General features: G+C 40.8%; 1 protein-coding gene across 2 annotated transcripts in view; it reads right to left on the reverse strand.

Moving 5' to 3' along the window:
* The window catches only part of RPTOR (regulatory associated protein of MTOR complex 1), a 297707-nt gene that overhangs the window by 242605 nt on the left and 36369 nt on the right, over positions 1-18733 (reverse strand). For both annotated transcript variants that reach the window (XM_065415691.1, XM_065415690.1), the window contains exons 2-3: positions 15713-15815; positions 8283-8365 (exon numbers count right to left, since the gene is read on the reverse strand). In XM_065415691.1, the coding sequence (XP_065271763.1) occupies positions 8283-8365; positions 15713-15815 (186 nt within the window). The remainder of the gene's footprint in view (positions 1-8282; positions 8366-15712; positions 15816-18733) is intronic.

Here is an 18733-nt window from a genome sequence, read left to right on the forward strand (position 1 = left end):
AATCATGTGACTAGCCAGCTCTCCATTGGTCACCCCCAGCAGGTGCCTTTTCCAGACACACTGAGAACCACTAAGTTAACACAGTTTTGGTTCATTTATTCAATCACATGACATTTTTTTTAAAATAAACATTTTGGTAGACTCTTTCATCCTGAAGGGTCCCAAAGTGGCACACAGTTCTTTTTGCCATGGCCGCTAAGTATCAAATTAAAAAGAATGTCAAAGTTAAATAATCCACCCGCAAACAATGGCACTAAAAATATCACTCAAGCATGACTGTTTCCCATACGTAATAAACCAAGTGTTAGCACCTTCATAAATCAAACATAACTCTAAAAACAAAGCAAAACATAAAAAACAAGAATAAAAAGCCACACACAAGCACAGAATAAAATGTAGATATATCACCAGTAAAATGCAATCACCTCAAGGATAAAGAGCAGCCCTAGTCTCTGTTTGTCAGAGGGTGGAGATGGATGGCAGGAGAGAGATCACTTGATCATTGCCTGTTAGGTTCACTCCCTCTGGGGCACCTGGCATTGGCCACTGTCGGTAGACAGGATACTGGGCTAGATGGACCTTTGGTCTGACCCGGTACGGCCGTTCTTATGTTCTAATCAAGATACTGAAAATCTATGAAGGAAGGAATTTTCCTCATCCTACAAATACCACCATGGGATCTTTAGCGTGCATACAGAGCAGAAAGGACCTCAGTCAGAAGAACAAAGAGATGAGTCATCTGCTGGGATTTGAACTAGTGGAGTCTAAGCATTGCAAACATGATGCTAAGATCAGCAAACCAACCTCCACAAAGTCGGTTTGCCTTAATAATTCCATCTCCTTGCTTCTGAGGCCCTAAATTATAACAACATTCTGGCCAACAAGCTGGTCAACACCAACTCCAAAGGGGCCGCCACTCTTGGACAACACCCTCAAGAAGGATGCTGATAAATTGCAAAGGGTTCAGAGGAGAGTCACAAGAATGATTAAAGGACTAGAAAACATGCCTCATAGTGACAGACTCAAGGAGCTCAATCTATTTAGCTTAATAAAGAGAAGGTTAAGGGGTGACTTGATTAGTCTGTAAGTATCTACATAGGAAACAGATATTTAATAATATAATGGACTGTTCAATCTAGCAGAAAAAAGGTATAAAATGACTGAAAATTGAAACTAGACAAATTCAAACCGGAAATAAAGTGTAAATTGTTAACAGTGAGGATAATTAACCATTGGGACAATTTACCAAGGGTCATGGTGAATCCTCCATCACTTGATTTTTAAATCAAGATTGGATGTTTTTCCAAAAGATGTCCTCTAGGAATTATTTGTTGGAAGTTCTATAGCCAGTGCTATGCAGGAGGTCAGACTAGATGAACATGACAATCCCTTCTGGCCTTGGAGTCGATGAGAACAGTCTTCCCTGCTTGATCAAGCTTACTGCCTCTGCTGTACGTTCATCATTGCCAGGGAGTACATGAGGGAATTGCACAAACTCCTGAATCTCAGTCTTCCAGATGGCTGTGCAAAGCCCTACTAGTATATAGCTGTAGCATTTTAGGGAACTCAGCACAGTAGTAATGAGTGACACACACACACACACACACACACACAGAAAATAAAGTTCTTAAAAGGTCAAATTGCTCAGTCTAGTTATGATAAGGTAGCACACAGATATGAGATTTCATTTTCTGTGTGTCACTAATGTGACGCAGTGGCAGTGCAAGAATGTGGAGAATTATTTTAAACTAGGTTTCTTAACTTGACCTTTATTCAGGAGCACTTATTAAACATCACTTTTTGGCCTGCAGGGAGTTGAGGAAGTTATTGTGTGCCAATAAAGTATGGTATTGCAGAAGACTGATTCAGGAGCACAGTTCAGTGTCTCTGAATAGTGACTACACTGCAGAAGTGCAGGGTGGGAAGAGAGAAAAGGAGCATTGTTAAAACAAGGGTGAAATTCAAACAAAACATATATTGGAGCCAACATTACTCTGAGTATTCTGAGCAGTTTGGAGTTAAAAGAAAAAAAAGTCAAAAACCACAGCCAATCAAAAAGAAAAAAAATCTAAATTCATGCAAATTTAATGAGCATATGCTGCAAACTACTTCACATCAGATCCTGAATTATGTAAACTGTGTGCCATCCAGCCTACAATTTTGCCTTTGGCTACACATCCTCATTTGCAATTTGTCACAAATACATACACAATATGAAGTAAGCAGACCTCAGTGTCCAGGGAAGGGTAGAAGCCAGGAGGCGGAAGATCTGATCATTACAACTAGAGCAAGGGGTGATATTCAGCACGCTTATGAGAACCTGTCAGTGACAACGGGAAGACTTTTTACAATGCAGTTTCTGTATAATGCTCCATGCTTAACAGCCAAACTACAATGGGGAATTAGTGCTTTTTATACCCAGGCAGTTCTAGCCTGATTCAGAGGACTCCAGCCAAGAGGTTGCAGAAAAACATTTGTGTTCTCTCAAGCAAGGGCATCAGAAAAGGAATACTAAATTGTAAAGCATGACTGTAGCAAGCTGCCCTTCTTTCTCACCCTCCCACATGACCCCCTCTGCTCCACAATCCTCTATCTCTGTCACAAAAATTCTTCAGAACATTTAAACAAGAACTCAAGCCTCAGGCTGTGCTTAGATGGACTTCCAATTTTTGATTCATGTCGCAGTAGGCTCTGTACAGAAGGGGGCCACAGTAGCATCTGCATATTGGTGAAACACATCACTGCAGTAGTGCTGTCAACAATCGGACATCTATTGTTCCCACTTTACTGCATGCTCAACTATGTCTCTTGTTTTTTCACACAGGGAACTAAGCTAAGGGAAGTTCATCCCTTTTGCACTGCATGATGGATTTTCCTGGTGTATCTGCACCATTGCCAACAGAAACGCCAATCATCATCTCACTCGGCAAAATTTAAATCTTCACCACACTCTGCCGTCACACATAGGCCAAGCTGCTACAGGTGTAATTGACTATTCCCTATCATTACATTTAAGATGGTGGCAGTATCCTGTGAGGGGAAGGAAGGGAAGAACACATACAGATAGATACTATTTAAGTTTAATCAGTTTCTCTCATCTAAATATTTTTACTGAGTACATGAAGAATTTCTAAAGTAAACCTATCAAGTATTTTGCTCCAGGAGAGGAGGGTGGCAGTGTATAGAAAAGGCTGCTTTTTCCCAAAATCATTTTTTTCACCACCACCTAAATTATCTCCAAGCTGAACTGCCAAAATTCTAATTTGTTAGGAAAATTCTTCAGAGAGAGAAATTCTTCACTGTATGCCCGCAGCTTTGTAATCTCCTACTCCCTTTTCCCCAATAAAACTTTCATTTGAGACTTGCAATGAAATGACTGAAATGTTATTTAACTGCAGTATTTTGCAGATGAAACAACGGCTGAAGTGTTTTCCCCCTCCTGCAGCACACAAATTTATGTAGCTACACAGCAATAAAGCAAAGTCTTAAATTTAATCAGAAGAAATACTTCAAGCAATGGCAAACTGATAAATTATTTAGAAAGGGGCTCAATAAGACCTGGCAAGGAAATGTATACCAGACACAGCCTGGGAGCTTTCAGAAACAAATAGAATTTTCAAGCTTGCCCCTCTTCAGGATTTCTGCCTAGTGTATTTGTATTTTTTTTTTAAACCAATAATTTCCTAGACATTGATTCAAACAACCAGGGGCGGCTCTATGTTTTTTGCCGCCCCAAGCACGGTAGGCAGGCGGCTTTCGGTCACGCGGATTCGGCGGCATGCCTGCGGGAGGTCCGCTGGTGCCGCGCCATCGGCGTCCCCGCCGCCTAATTGCCGCCGAAGCCGGGGGCCAGCGGACCTCCCGCAAGCATGCCGCCGAAAGCCGCGGGGGGTGGCCTGCCGCCCTCACAGCAACCAGCAGGCCGCTCCCCGCGGCTTCCCGCCCCAGGCACACGCTTGCTGCGCTGTGCCTGGAGCCGCCCCTGCAAACAACATCCTACGAAGAATGTCAGACAAACAAGACTGCACTGGCAGTGATGTCCTGTGATAATTCTTGGATGATAAATCTTAAGGACTGTACTGGGAGGACCATCCTAGGTGTTCAGTGGCCAGTGTACAGTTAATTAGCACTGTTCATGCCTGCACTATACGAAAGATACTGACAGGTGTTTCCTAGTTCACACAGGCAGCTCCACAAAGCTAGCTCTCTCAGAAGGTTTTAATGACCTGGCCTTATTTCAGATTGCCAAATTTTTCCCTTTCCAAGTCTTCGTCCCTCCCCCAAATCTCCAACTATGTCAGAAACAGCAAAAGAGACAAAACTAGATTAATATTTACATCAAAGATCTAGGAAATTCAATAACATTCTTATTGTTTTATTGCAGATGTTACATCAACTTCTCTTTATTACTGCAGAAAACTCAAGAGCCCTGTAGAGTGCAATAAAGTGGTACGTGTTTAGCTTTGCAATGTTTCAAAGGGCTGTGATTTACTTTTAAGAACCAAGCACCTTGCACACAAACATCTGAGCTCAGTAATTGCCTCATGTTTTGTGCAAACTCTACAAGGCAGCATGAGGTCTGCCCACACACAGAGTACCTGCTGCTACAGAAGCCTGTTCAGCAGTCTCCAGTACCATGGGCTCAGTTATTAAAACAGCATAGAAACAGGTTTGTTTTTACTGTGCACCAAGGTGTTTTACTGTTATAATGTTAGATTCCACCCAGTACATTATGAGTTTTACATCAGACGTGTTCCAGAGCATTAATTTCCTCAATTACTGTTGAAATGGAAGATACCGGACGTGGCCTGTACTATGAAAATTTAAAATTCCATTACTTAATAAATGCAGAGACAAGATGGGTGAGGTAATATCTTTTATTGGACCAACTTCTTTTGGTGAAAAAGAGAGAAAATTTAATAAATGCTATTATGTGTAATAACCAGTGTCACTCATTACAACTATTTTGACGTTTCACACACAGGGCATACTCTTGTCAATACTCAGGAGGATCTTGTACTCAAAGCTGTCTCTCACTCCAGATGGCACATCCCCTTTAAGTAACCTTATAATACTACAAGTTACATAAGAGCTCAAAGAAAACAGTTAAAGGAAGAGGCCTATGAAATTGGGTTTTCTGTGCAACACAAAAATTATGAAACCCCTTACCTGAAAAAAGGGAATCAAAAGAGAAAGTTTCCAGTATACCCAAAATGAAAATGCAAAAAGAAAATTAACTTGTCTTAAATACATTTTGAGTTACAATTAGGACAGGGCCTTCAAACAAATACCTATTAAAAGAATGAAATGTTGATGCAAAAAAACACATCCATTGAATACTTAACTGAAAACAATTGTATAGAGAAAGTGATCTGTAGATCTGGCTGTTCACTCCCATCCCGTCACCATGAAATAATAGGAAAATTAAATGCTATTAACAGGTAGAGACTGCTCTGAATAGATTAATCATCTCTGCTAAAATTTTACTGTTTCTCTGGCTTTGAGACAGAAAATGTAGGGACTATGATAATGGATTGAAAGGTTGCCTAGTTTTACTACACCTTCTATATCCTCTACTAAACTTGTTACTTTTCTTTAGTGTATCAGAAAAGGTAGACTGTGGTCAATAACTTTGCTCTTCTGACACAATGGAATTCTCTACAATAAGGGTAAAGATCTCCTGTGCCGGAGACAACTTACATGGGGGCTGCTCTAAGACTGTGGAATGAACCAGCCCAGGAATGAATGACCATCACAAACCACATCATCTTCCACTGCATGTGCAAGGTGTATTTCTTTGACTTTGCCTTCTCTAACACACACACACACACAGAGCAACCTGTATATTTAAAATAAAAAAAAACACCCTACCAAAAACGCTGCAAATCAAGACTGCACACACTTCTTCGCCTGGGGAGACGACGGGTATGTCTACACTGCAATTAGACACCAAAAGCTGGCCTTGACAGCGGACTCAGGCTCGCAGGGCTTGGGCTGAGGGGCTGTTTAATTGCAGTGTAGACTTCTGGGCTTGGGTTGAAGCCCAGACTCTAAGATCCTGTGAGGTGGGATGGTCCCAGAGCTCAGGCTGCAGCCCCAGCCTGGAAGTCCAAATTGGAATTAAACAGCCCCAGAACCTGAGCCCAAGTCAGCAGGCACAGGCTAGCCATGAGTTTTTAATTTCAGTGTAGACATACCCAACGAGAGAACACATGCCACGTGATAGATGTTTAATTGCATTACTTAATGCCCTACTGAAAGGCATTCACATACTAGGGTGATGGAGTGTGGTATGAGAACCTATAGAGGACAGGACGGAATAGGACTCCTACAGCAACTGTACTCTAAGGGAAACATTTCTGCTCCAATGGAAGAATACCCCCATCACCAAAGCCATGCTCGATAAAGGTACTAATACTTAATGGATACCTATCAGCTTGAACAAAGACCTTACAAAGAACAAAAATGTCTTCAGGAAGAGATGCCTGCCATGAAAACAGCAAGACTGGGTGCCTCATGGCTCAAGGACCAAACAAAAAACAAAATTTATTATCTATATTGATTTTATAAATTATATAGAAACAATTAATTATGAAACGTCCTCATGTCAACGCATAACCAATTCGATTTTAACTAGAATGACTGATTAAAACTACCTGAGGGCATTGCTAAAACCAAAGCAAAGTCTTTCTCAGCAAGCATCGCTGCTTTGAGTGGAACAAAATACCAAAGAAATTTTCCGGATTTCAGGACATGCTCCTAAAACATTCACTGATGAAGATTTCAGCCAGAAAAAATAGTAGATTAATTTTGTACATGAAACAATGAGATTTTCAATATAGCAGGCGTGAAGCAGAGCAGTCCCCTTGCTGACATACAAGGTATATGAACCTCAAAGATGGTGATCAAAATATTGAAAATATGAGTTAAAAGGAAAAGATGAAACAATAGCCTTTCCCATAGTCCTTCCTGGAAATGGAGGATATAAGTTCACAAACATAAGGAAATAAAACAATTTCAACCACCAGGATAGGATATAAAAGCACAACATAAATTTTAGTCAAACCCAACTGGTAAAGCTGCTTCTCCTCTGATCAAACCAGGTCACATAAAATGCATTTCATATTGAGAAGTTACTGTGTACTAGTGACAATGTGCTCCATGCTGGAGAGTACACAAGGAGGAAGAGGTTTTGCCCCAAATAGCTCACAGTCTAAGCTAAGACCTGTAGAAAAGGACATGGACAGGACAAACTAGAAATTAATGATGCTGGGGGTAACTCAATAGGTTTTAAATTTTTAATTTTTTAAAAATTAAATGATAAACTTCCATCCCTGTGAGCCTTAATGAGGCTCCTAAAATGTTGAACATTGAAACATCAGGAAGCGAAGAAATTTACCAAAGATTCAAAAGTGATTTTAAAGTAAGGAATGAAAAGACAGCTGTAAGCTGCTGGCTATTTATCACCTGCTTTATGGCATTATGATCAAGTCTTCATTACATTTTCATTTAAAAAATATATGCCTGCCATACATTAGACTAGTGGTTCTCAACCCGCAGCCCACTAGTATGTGTATGTGTATGTGTATATAGTGTGGATGCACCCCACATAACACTGAGAGCTGCATATGCGGCACACAATGGTAAACAGGTTGAGAACCAATGCATTAGGCAGAGTTAACAGTCAGTGACTGAACCCTAAAAGTACCTCTCTCAACAAAACCAGGAACATCTATTAGCTACGGGCTTACAAGATTATTAGTTTGTTCCATCTAAAACATTAAGAAATGCAATACTACGTGGGAGCCGATAGTTACACATTCCAACTAGCTGAGGTTGCAGAAATGTACCAAGAACATTATCACTACAGAAAAGAGACCATGATTTGCAAAAAAGGTCTAAAATTCTCCAAAAAGTCCACTAATAATAAATATATATATATATATATATATATATATATATATATATATATATATATATATATATATATATATATATATATATATATCAATGTAGCATCTAGAGTTTGAACAATTACCCTTGCCATGGTTAAACAAAGTGTTAGCCAAGAGAGACATGAAGCATAAAGCTAACTGAGTTTGAGAGCCTGCAAGAGTCTGTCCACGAGAATGGACAGGCAAGCAATGGAGGCTGCGAGATCACTCAGTTATATAATAGATGCACAGCTTCCTTTTTAACCTAAGCCAGTTTATCCCATAATAGTATCGGGTCTACGGGGACAGGTACTGTTGGGAAAGTCAAGAACAAATACACCCACTTACCCTGGGCTGCCAGTTTTCATATTGCTTTTGTAAATTTGCACCAATCGTTTCCAGAGCTTTTTGAGGACCCATTGACAGAGGATCTAGAAATAGAAAACATAAATGAGTATTTTTGATCACTACTAAATTACCTGCTTTTGCACAAGGCAAAAAAAAAAAAAAAAAATCATCCACCTCAATGAGTATTTAACTCCATAACCCAACTTCACTTACTCCAGGCTAGGTTTCTGTCAAGTTCAAAATGAACTCAGATGACAAAATATAATGGTCTGGGTAGTCACTATTTGTGCCGAAGTACGATCCACAACCTTTGTAAGAGAGAATAAAGTTTTCCTCACTTTCAGCCTCCCAGCTAGTGCATGTGATAAAATATTTTCATGATATTCTAAAACAGGCTTCTTTCATGATTCAAGATATTTATTTTAAAGGTAAAACCATCAGTTTCAAATTCATTCACAAAGCTTTTCACCATAGTTACCTAAGGGCAGTATCCATAGGAATTGACCCCAGGTTTATCTACTGTTATACAGAATTGAAGAGCAGCAATGTCTGCAATAACTTGCAATAAGAACATTTTTTCTGAAAGTGGGAAGTCAAAATCTTCTTAGGAAAAACGTGAGGTGTAACTTTAGGTTTTTTAATATAAATACGAGCCGATAACAATAAAAAAATACACCAATCCCGGGGGATGGGGGTGCAGGGGGACAATGGCTGTGAGAGGACCTAGATTTTATATTAATACTTGGAAATACTTGGTTTATCAACAGAGATTTGATTAACTCCTTTTTAAAGCTTTTTATACTTTTGAGCACAAAGTTCATCTCCCTAGACACTGGAGAGTCACTGTTCCAACATACTTAACAATTTCAGCTGTTCTTTATCTGCTTTACTCAAAGCCCATAGCTGTGTAATTGGCCACAATGAGTATCAAGAATCTAGAAGCTAGAACTGGCCAGTTTAATGTAGAATCTTATTGATTAAAAAAGCAAGGTTCATAAAATTGATGAAGTCATATTTCTTTTAAATGTTTTCTTTAGCATAAATACTCCATTGCATACCTCCAGCACCAGAATAACACCACTTTATACAGTATGGGAGAAGCTAAGGTTTTTTTTAAATGGTTACTGAGATTGTCTTAACAGACCAAAAGCTTTTTCTGGCATATGGCTTCTAACAGCAAAAACAACAAACTAGATGTTAAGAAAGTGATGTAGCCCCTATCACAGCAGCAGCATCTGGAACCATCAAGTGCACCCTCCACCAACAAGATGATAGAGCAGTCCATAACCAGATGGCACATTGTTTGTTCTTGAGCCCGGAGCTCAGGAAGCCCCAACAGTAGATATGCAAGTTAAACCACCTGCGACCACAACATCTCCTGTTATAACAAGAAGGATCTTTTGATTCATATGATTGTTCTGAGGGGCATACACAATCTGATCCGGAGAGACTAGGAGACGCAAATCTGAGTTGTCTATCTGCCAAGAAATGCGCCAGAGATCCAAAATATAGTCCCATATCACCTGTTGCCATTGTTCCTTAGAAAGGTTGTGTCCAACATACCGTTTGAGAGGCTCAACTATTTCAGTAAAGCGGCACCTGACTTCAGCCAGTGTTTTTGATATGGCTTTGAGATGAAATTGTGAAGTAAGCTGTTTGAACAATTGGCTGCACACAATAATGTGGCCAGGGCCCTGCCTTCACATTTAACCACCAGGGGGAGCACTACTAGCCATGAGTGGAAGGTAGGAGACTGGAACTGTCCACGTGGCAAAAGTAAGGATACAAAGGGCAGGGTTGATCGAGTCCAACTTATCACAATGACTACTGGAGCCCCAAGCTGCTGCACAGTATTCAGCAGACGCAATAATGAGGACATTGGTAGATGTATATAAGGGTGCGGCGCTAAAGCCCCATGAGTAGCTGGCAAGCCCGTGGAGCAGTGCGAATCTCAACTGGATTTTAGCACGTCTTCTTGATGTGTTATTGAAAGGACAGAGAGCAGTCAGGCTTCTTCCTCAAATAAGTAGGGTACAGTTCAAAAACGATTGGCTGATTGTTCAGAAGGATCTGTAGCTGTAAATGAGCTAACCGGCTGGTGAGATGGAAAGCACATTTAGGTTCTGTCGCCACTTCAAATAGTACTTGGCCAAGATGTCAAGGTCAAATGGCAGGCAGGATGTCAACAGTGTACACAAACAGTTGCCAAGGTGGGCAGCAGGGTAGCAGTATATACCAAAAATCAACACTAAAGTTTAAATATACCATTTTTTTCTTCATAGAAAGGTTTATTTCTTAAGCATTTTGGGAGGTGAATCATTAATGCTTTTGCAAGGACTGAGATTTTAGGAGAGATACAAAAAGAAAATCAAATCCATGGGCTCTCCCATTCAGTTTTATCCAAGAAGAGCTATCTACATAAACTAAGGTCAAGCCTTGCTTCACAAATAGGGCCCTACCAAATTCACAGAAATGAAAAATATGTAAAAATCTGGTCTCCCACCATGAAATCTAGTGTTTCGTGTGCTTTTACCCTATGCTATACAAATGTCACGGGGAAGACTAGCATTTCTCAAATTGGGGGTTCTGACCCAAAAGGGAGTTGCGGGGGGGGAGGGGGGGTGTCACAAGATTATTTTAGGGGGGTCATGGTATTGCTTCTGCGCTGACTTCAGAGCTGGGCAGCTGCAGAGCAGTGGCTGTTGGCTGGGTGTCCAGCTCTGAAGCAGCGCAGAAGTAAGGGGGGCAATACCATACCACGCCACTCTTACTTCTGCGCTGCTGCTTTCAGACCTGGGTGGCCGGAGAGTGGTGGCTGCTGCTGACTGAGGGCCCAGCTCTGCAGGCAGCACCATCCCAGGCCATCCTGACTTCTGCGCTGCTGCTGGTAGCGGCTCTGCCTCCAGAGCTGGGCTCCCGGCCAGTAGCCACCACTCTCCAGCCGCTCAGCTCTCAAGGTAGCGCCACCACCAGCAGCACAAAAGTAAAGGTAGCAGTACCGCAACCCCCCCACACACAATAACCTTGCGGACCCCCTCCTCCACAACTCCTTTTTGGGTCAGGACCCCTACAATTACAACACCGTGAAATTTCAGATTTAAATAGCTGAAATCATGAAATTTATGATGTTTTAAATCCTATGACCGTGCAATTGACCAAAATGGTCCTTGAATTTGATAGGGCCCTATTCAGAAATTAATGAAAGTTTCGCCATTTATTTCTTTGGGGAAGATCAGTCCTTTAACGCAAAATCTCCTTTAATGCACTAATGAACCTGCAGTTCCAACAGTCACCAATATAGTCTCTAGACAAAAAAACCCTCTATTTTAAACTGCAACAATGTATTTTTGCCACTATTCTGAAAACAAGCAAATTGTGGAAAAACTGCACTAGGTCTCTTGCCATTTAAGCCAAATTTCAACCACAAGCCCTTTGGAACTGGTGAATAATAAATCTTCAAAAGCCCCTCAGACTTCATCATAGAAATACTGATAGCAAGTGAACTATACAAAGGTGCTACTGCAGTACCCCTATGATTAAAAAACAAAACACACTGGCAATTGTACAGGATTACTTAACAGTTCGAGCTGAATTTATTTAAATGCATAAAAAGCCTAATGAACAATACTTCAGTTTCACTCAGTGAAGAAATGTGTACTGTGGGCTTTGGAACGCCTCGGGGTACTAGCATTTTTAATGAGGCCCTTTCAGAGCCTTGTACAAAAATAATGAACTTGGTGCCACTCTATAAAACCAGCCCATGAAGGTGTTAATAACCTGAGGTTGGAAACCAGGGAGACTAGAAAAGGCACATTCAATAAGTAACTTTTTAAAAAGTTGACTCACCCACTCTGAAGGCTGCTATGAGCAGGGCCGGGTCCAGGCACCAGCTTAACAAGCAGGTGCTTGGGGCGGCCAAGGGAGGGGGCGGCACGTGCGGCAATTCGGGGGCGGCAGGTCCCTCACTCCCTCTAGGAGCGAAGGACCTGCCGCTGAACTGCCGCCGCCGATCGCGGCTTTTTTTTTTTCCCCCCAATTGCCGCCACCGGTCACGATCGCGGCTTTTTTTTTTTTTTTTTGCTTGGGGCGGCAGAAATGCTGGAGCCGGTCCTGGCTATGAGCTAACCTGTGCCTTCTAGAGGACTTCATGCTGGACAAGAATAGGACTGACATTATCAAATCTCATACTGAAGCTTGAAAATTGCAATAGCCTCGGCAGAATTTGACTAATTAGATGGCAATGTGCACAGGGAGTGGCATTTGTGGAGAGATGAATAGGACCTCTTTATAATTTTAGTTATTGATTTATTATACAGGAATAAGTCAATACATTACATTTTCTCTTTACTGAGACAGGGAAGAGGCAGTAATCTTTCCATTTAGTTACAAAATAAGACCAACAACTAAAGCTGATAAAGGCTGTAGCAATTATAATTTTACAGTCTGCATGGCGGTCCCAATGGCTGCAGCACCTTTGGCAGGGAGGAGGGATAAAGAGCTCAAGCAGAAACACCTTCATTTTCTTGTGACTTTTACAGACACGTGCTCTGACATTTTAAATAAATGGACGAAAATGGGCATTTCTTTAATGTACATCAAGCACAGCTTTCTAGTTAATGCATTTCTAAACAAAGGCCCTGACAAACCTCTCTACATATTCCTGCCTTGCTTTGATGCACAACTTCTATTAGGTGGTATATATAAAAAGAGATTTCTGTAGAATTACATTTCCCCCTGTTCAGCATTCGGCTCATTTATACCACTTTTAAACAGAGATTTTTCTTCGCATGCTACAGGGCATGCATCTTCTAGAATGGCATTTTCTTCATTACTGTTGTGGCATTTAATGTCTGACCATAAAACAAAACAAATCAAGAAGAAAGGACAGGTGTCATTCCTCTAGAAAGGAGAGGAAACATTATGGAAACTGTGTGTATTACCTGGAGTAGAAGCCTAATGGTTAACCTTAGTTTTCACGAAGACAAATAGAAAACAAGTTCAGCCATGTTTCTCTGCTCATTGAGGGCAAATTACCAGAGATATACACACCAATCCCTCACCTTGCTAGAATTCATAACTGCATGCTTCCTTCAACTCTCATTCCAGGGAGATACATGAGACAGATTCAAGGAAGGCAAAGGGAACAGACTGCAGGAAGAATTACCTAATCATGCTTTAGACTTCATGTTTTTTAATTTATTAGCTGAGCACCAAAGGTATCTGGATAAAACTGCCACAGCAGCAAGGGATAGTCCACAGAATCACCTTACAGAACAATTCACAAGCACATTCAAAGCGGTGGGCCTTGGCAGTTATAGTACAGCCCTTAAAATGTCTTATTTTATCAATAAGCCTCTTAGCTTTAAAATAATAGTATTAACTCTAACGTATCAGCAGCACTATGGACTACAACATGCAAACACAATGTGGACACCATCAATCATCAGCTGGTGTTGACTTGCTAGCAGACCACATCACAAGTGGGTGGTGCTCCTCTTGGATGGCTCAGTTTGTCCTCGAGCAGAATTTCCAGAGGGTAGTTTGTGGCATTTGCTCATCTGGGGTTATAGTTCGTCTCCCTTCCTGTGCAATGTGTACACTGGGCTTGTAGGAGGGTTAGTGAAGAAGCACGGGATAAGGTACCTGATGATGATGACACCTAGCTCTCTATGACTTCCTTGATGTCTGGTTGACATTAGGAGGTTACGAATGAAGGCTAGATAGCAAATACCAAAGCAATTCTGATCGTTTCAGGGAAATGTCCAGGAGGCATGATAAGAACTGCATCTGACTTTTTGATTGAATGTGCCTGCCATCTATTACTAGAGTTCACAAGATAGGAGTCTAAATGCAATCCATAACTGCTGTTAAATGGCCCTATAACAGCACTACCCAGGATGGCTCTTTCCCCTCCACCTGCATCTGGCTAAAATATTATGAAGGATTCTTTCATATCCAAAAGTTGTTACCATAATCCAGGCTTTTGTTATATCAAAACTACATTGCAGTACAGGTTTTATGTGACTATTTTAAATTTATGTAAAAAATGTAAAAGGCACTTTATATATTTTAAATTAAAACAAAAGAACTGTACTAAATTTTTCTTGCTGATATCAATCACTAATCATCATATTTGGATGAGTCCTGATTGTTCTTCATTTTGTCCTATCCCCACCCAATTTAGTTTTTGGTGAATTTCATATTTCACTCAAGAAATCAATGCTACAAACTGCTCATTCTACCAAATACATCTGTTGCATTTGGATACATTTGTGGGTGCACGTTCAGTGCTTTTTAACTACTTTAAAATCTTCAGCATTTTTAACATCTTTGGTAAGAAAAGTTGAATACCAGTTTCAGTGAGGGTGGGAACAAGAGAAAGCCAATTTTGAAAACCAGGAACTCTGTACAATGGAGAATTTGCTTCAGTCTGCTGTAAGCCCCAAGATTGCATGTTCTAGATGGCATGGCTTTAGGTTTCATTTACTGAAAACACACAGCTGTTAGACAGCTTGCACATGAGAAATACTTCACATCCCAACATTATTAGTACCAGACGAATTTGACAGCAATCTAACTTTTGTCCCCAAAACATGGGGGAAATCCCCATTTTCAATTAAAAGGCCAGGGACAAGTATCCACCACCACAATAATGAATCAAACACTTGTAAGAGTAAGGGCTGTCAGCAGGACGGTTTCTGGGAAGGATCCTTAACTTCTAAATTCACGCCCCCAATCCAAAATAGCCAAAGAGTTTTGTAGGACATGGTATTTTTAAAATGTAACCGTCTGGCTCTTTGCAAGCCTAAAAAAAATAAACAGCTAACAGAATCATATTTTTCCTCCACATGTTGCATTTTGGAATAAACCAGGAAGTAGTGCATACCACAGCACTTACTGTTGGGGAAATAATTGCCTAAGGCCATCTCTACACTACCAAATTATGTCAACTTAACTTATATCGGCATCCAGCCACTGCACTTGTGTGCACACTTGGCTCCTTATGTTGGTAGTGTGCATCCTTCTCAGAAGCACTTGTATCGATTGAATTGCCAGTGTGGGGCATTATGGGATGGCTCAAGGAGGCCATTTGCAGTCAATTACATCGACCATAACTCTATGCCGCTCGGGGAAGTGGTGTTACTAAATTAGCATAGAAAGGCACTTACGTCGGCAGGAGCCAGACTTAAGTAAAGATACTTCCACAGCTAGGTTGTCACAAGGCAGCTTACGTTGACCTAATTGTGTAGTGTAGGCAAGGACTTATTTACACAGACATTCAAATCAGATGTCACAGATTTTCTTTTGTTCAACCTACCTTTAGCCCAGGAGAAACATGCTGGTGGGGCTGCAATGAGCTCATACACCTGAACATTAATGAGACAAAGCAACATTTCCAAACTGCTCCCAAAGACATTCAATAAGCTTACCTATCCAGCACTCCAGACGCGCACAGGGAGTTGTCTTCACCACATCAGGAGGATCAACACCTACGTTTAGGCACAAAACTAAGGCAACGCTAACAGTCTTCATCTAGAAACAAGAGAAGATAATAATGCTTAGTGAAAAAATTCACCACTTATTACCGATGCTGTAATTCTCATTGCTCCCGTATAACTCTCACAAAGAGTTCAAGTTCAGCTTTGTTAATCCATCCTTAACAAGCAACATTTTAAGCATTCTGTTAAGAGTGGGAAGAAAAATTGGAGATAAGAAAGCTATGAAAGTTCTCTTTTTGTTCCAGCAGAACTGCGTTAATTCTTACTTTGTTAATCTGCAATCTCACTGAATTCTCATAAACATCCAGCAGGCTCCCTCCAGTTCTCAGAAGAGATTTAATAAAGCTTTACTTAAATCTTGCATTACTAAGATTTCTTCATTTCCAGGGCCCATACTGCTGTACATTATGGAGATCAGATGCCAATAGATTTCTGCCAAGCATCCTGGATTAGTCAATGTCTAACTGAAATGCTTTATTAAAAAGTAATGTGAACACACTATTCAAGATTCCAGATCAATAACAGAATATCGTAAACCCTGCCTTAAGTGACCACTCAAGCAAGAGACAAAAAAAATAAAAAAAATCAGTGGGCTAGAAGGTGGGTTTTTTGTTTAGCTGGGGTTTTTTTAAGACCTTTAAAATGTGTTGGCAATCTGAGGTACACTTTAAAGTGCTCTCTTTAAAAAGAGGGTGTATTGGAGGTGTCAATGTACCTTTTAAAAAAGTGAAACATACAAATGAAAATTTTGTTTTTTTAAAATATTAAACCTTTCAGGAGCAGAGTTCGGGATATTACCTATAGCAGAACTGCATTCTTTACCCTTTAGCAGTTTGTCTCCAGCTTTTGGAGCGTGTGGAGAGAGGGAAACCCCCAGAACTCTAGAATACATATTCTGGGAAGGACTTGGAATTTTTAATTATTTTTAAAGATGAACTATAAAGGAATTTTAAAGACTCCACCACATCTGACAAGTTCTCAAATAAATTTGAGAACCTTAATGGAACTTTTCTGATGATATTAACCCTTATGCAGCTACCTATGACTAATAGTCCTAGAGAGACAAGGTGGGTGAGGTATTATCTTCTATTGGACCAACTTCTGTTGATAAAAGAGACACACATTGGAGCCACATAGAGCTCTTCTTCAGGTCTGAGAAAGGTACTCCAAGTGCAACAGCTAAATGCAAGGTGGAACAGATTGTTTAGCATGAGTAGTTAGCATATATTCTAAGGGACCATTCAAGGTAGAATGGCCTGATAACACCTCTGCAGTCATAGGACAAAAGGAAGAAGTCAGTGGGTTACAGGTTGTTGTAATAAGCCATAAATCCAATCTCACTGTTCAGTCTATGATTCTTGATGTCTAGCAGAGTAATGAATTCAAGCTCCCTGGATCGTCTTTTGAAAGTGTTGTGCGGGTTTCCTTTGCTTTGAGGATAAGGACTGATAGATCAGACATAGAGTGATTGCTTTGTGAAAAGTCACCCACAGTTGATAGGGTTTTTTTGTCTTATTTTCTTGTGAGCTCATTTGAGAATGTAGTGATTGTCTGGTTTCACCCACATAGTTGTTATTGGGGTATTTCATGCACTGGATGAGGTATACCACATGTTGTGATAGACATGTGAGGGATCCATTGAAAGGTGTGTTGTGGGAGCATTGATCCAGGGCTTTGGAGCGGAGCCCGGAGCTGGAGCGCAGAGCAGTGGGTTTTATGCCCGGAGCTGGAGCAGAGCAATTCAAAAATTTGATTGCTCCAAATCCCTGCATTGATCATTGTAGTGGTAGAGATATGTCTGCAGGTTTTGCATCTGTTGTTCTGACAGGGTCTGGTGCCACTTTAGAATCAAAGAATCATAGGACTGGAAGGGACCTTGAGAGGTCATCTAGTCCAGTTCCCCCACCTCATGGCAGGACTAAGTATTATCTAGACCATTCCTGACAGGTATTTGTCCAACCTGCTCTTAAAAATCTCCAATGATGATGATTCCACAACCTCCCTGGTCAATATTCCAGTGCTTAATCACCCTGACAGGAAGTTTTGCCTAATGTCCAACCTAAACCTCCCTTGCTGCAATTTAAGCCCATTGCTTCTTGTCCTATCCTCAGAGGTTAAGAAAAACAATTTTTCTCCCTCCTCCTTGTAACAACCTTTTACGTACTTGAAAACTGTTATGTCCCCTCTCAGTCTTCTCTTTTCCAGACTAAACAAACCCAATTTTTTCAATCTTTCCTCATAGGTCATGTTTTCTAGACCTTTAATCATTTTTGTCACTCTTCTCTGGACTTTCTCCAATTTGCCCACATCCTTCCTGAAATGTGGTGCCCAGAACTGGACACAATACTCCAGTTGAGGCCTAACCAGTGTGTAGTAGAGCAGAAGAATTACTGCTCATGTCTTGCTTTCAACACTCCTGCTAATACATCCCAGAATGATGTTCGCTTTTTTTGCAAAAGCATTACACTGTTGACTCATATTTAGCTTGTGATCCACTATGACCCCCAGATCCCTTTCCATAGTACTCCTTCCAAGGCAGTCATTTCCCATTTTGTATGTGTGCAACTGATTGTTCCTTCCTAAGTGGAGTACTTTGCATTTTTTCTTATTGAATTTCATCCTATTTACTTGAGACCATTTCTCCAGTTTGTCCAGATCATTTTGAATTTTAATCCTATCCTATCCTCCAAAGCACTTGCAATCCCTCACAGCTTGGTATCATCCCTTTCCGTTGGTGTCCTGGTCTATGGTGAGCTTGCATCTGGTGAGCTTGGAGAGATTGGGAGGGTGGGGGGTGTTGTGTTTGAAGGCAAGAAATGCAGGTTCAGGAAAGATTTTTTTCCAGTATTGGTTGTAGCTGTTTGAGGATACCCTGTAGGGGTTCCAATGCAGAGTGATAGGTGACAACTGGAGGTGTGCAGTCAAAGGAGGTTTTATTTCTATATTGAAGCA

Source organism: Emys orbicularis, chromosome 13, assembly GCF_028017835.1.
Source record: "Emys orbicularis isolate rEmyOrb1 chromosome 13, rEmyOrb1.hap1, whole genome shotgun sequence".
NCBI lineage: Eukaryota > Metazoa > Chordata > Testudines > Emydidae > Emys > Emys orbicularis.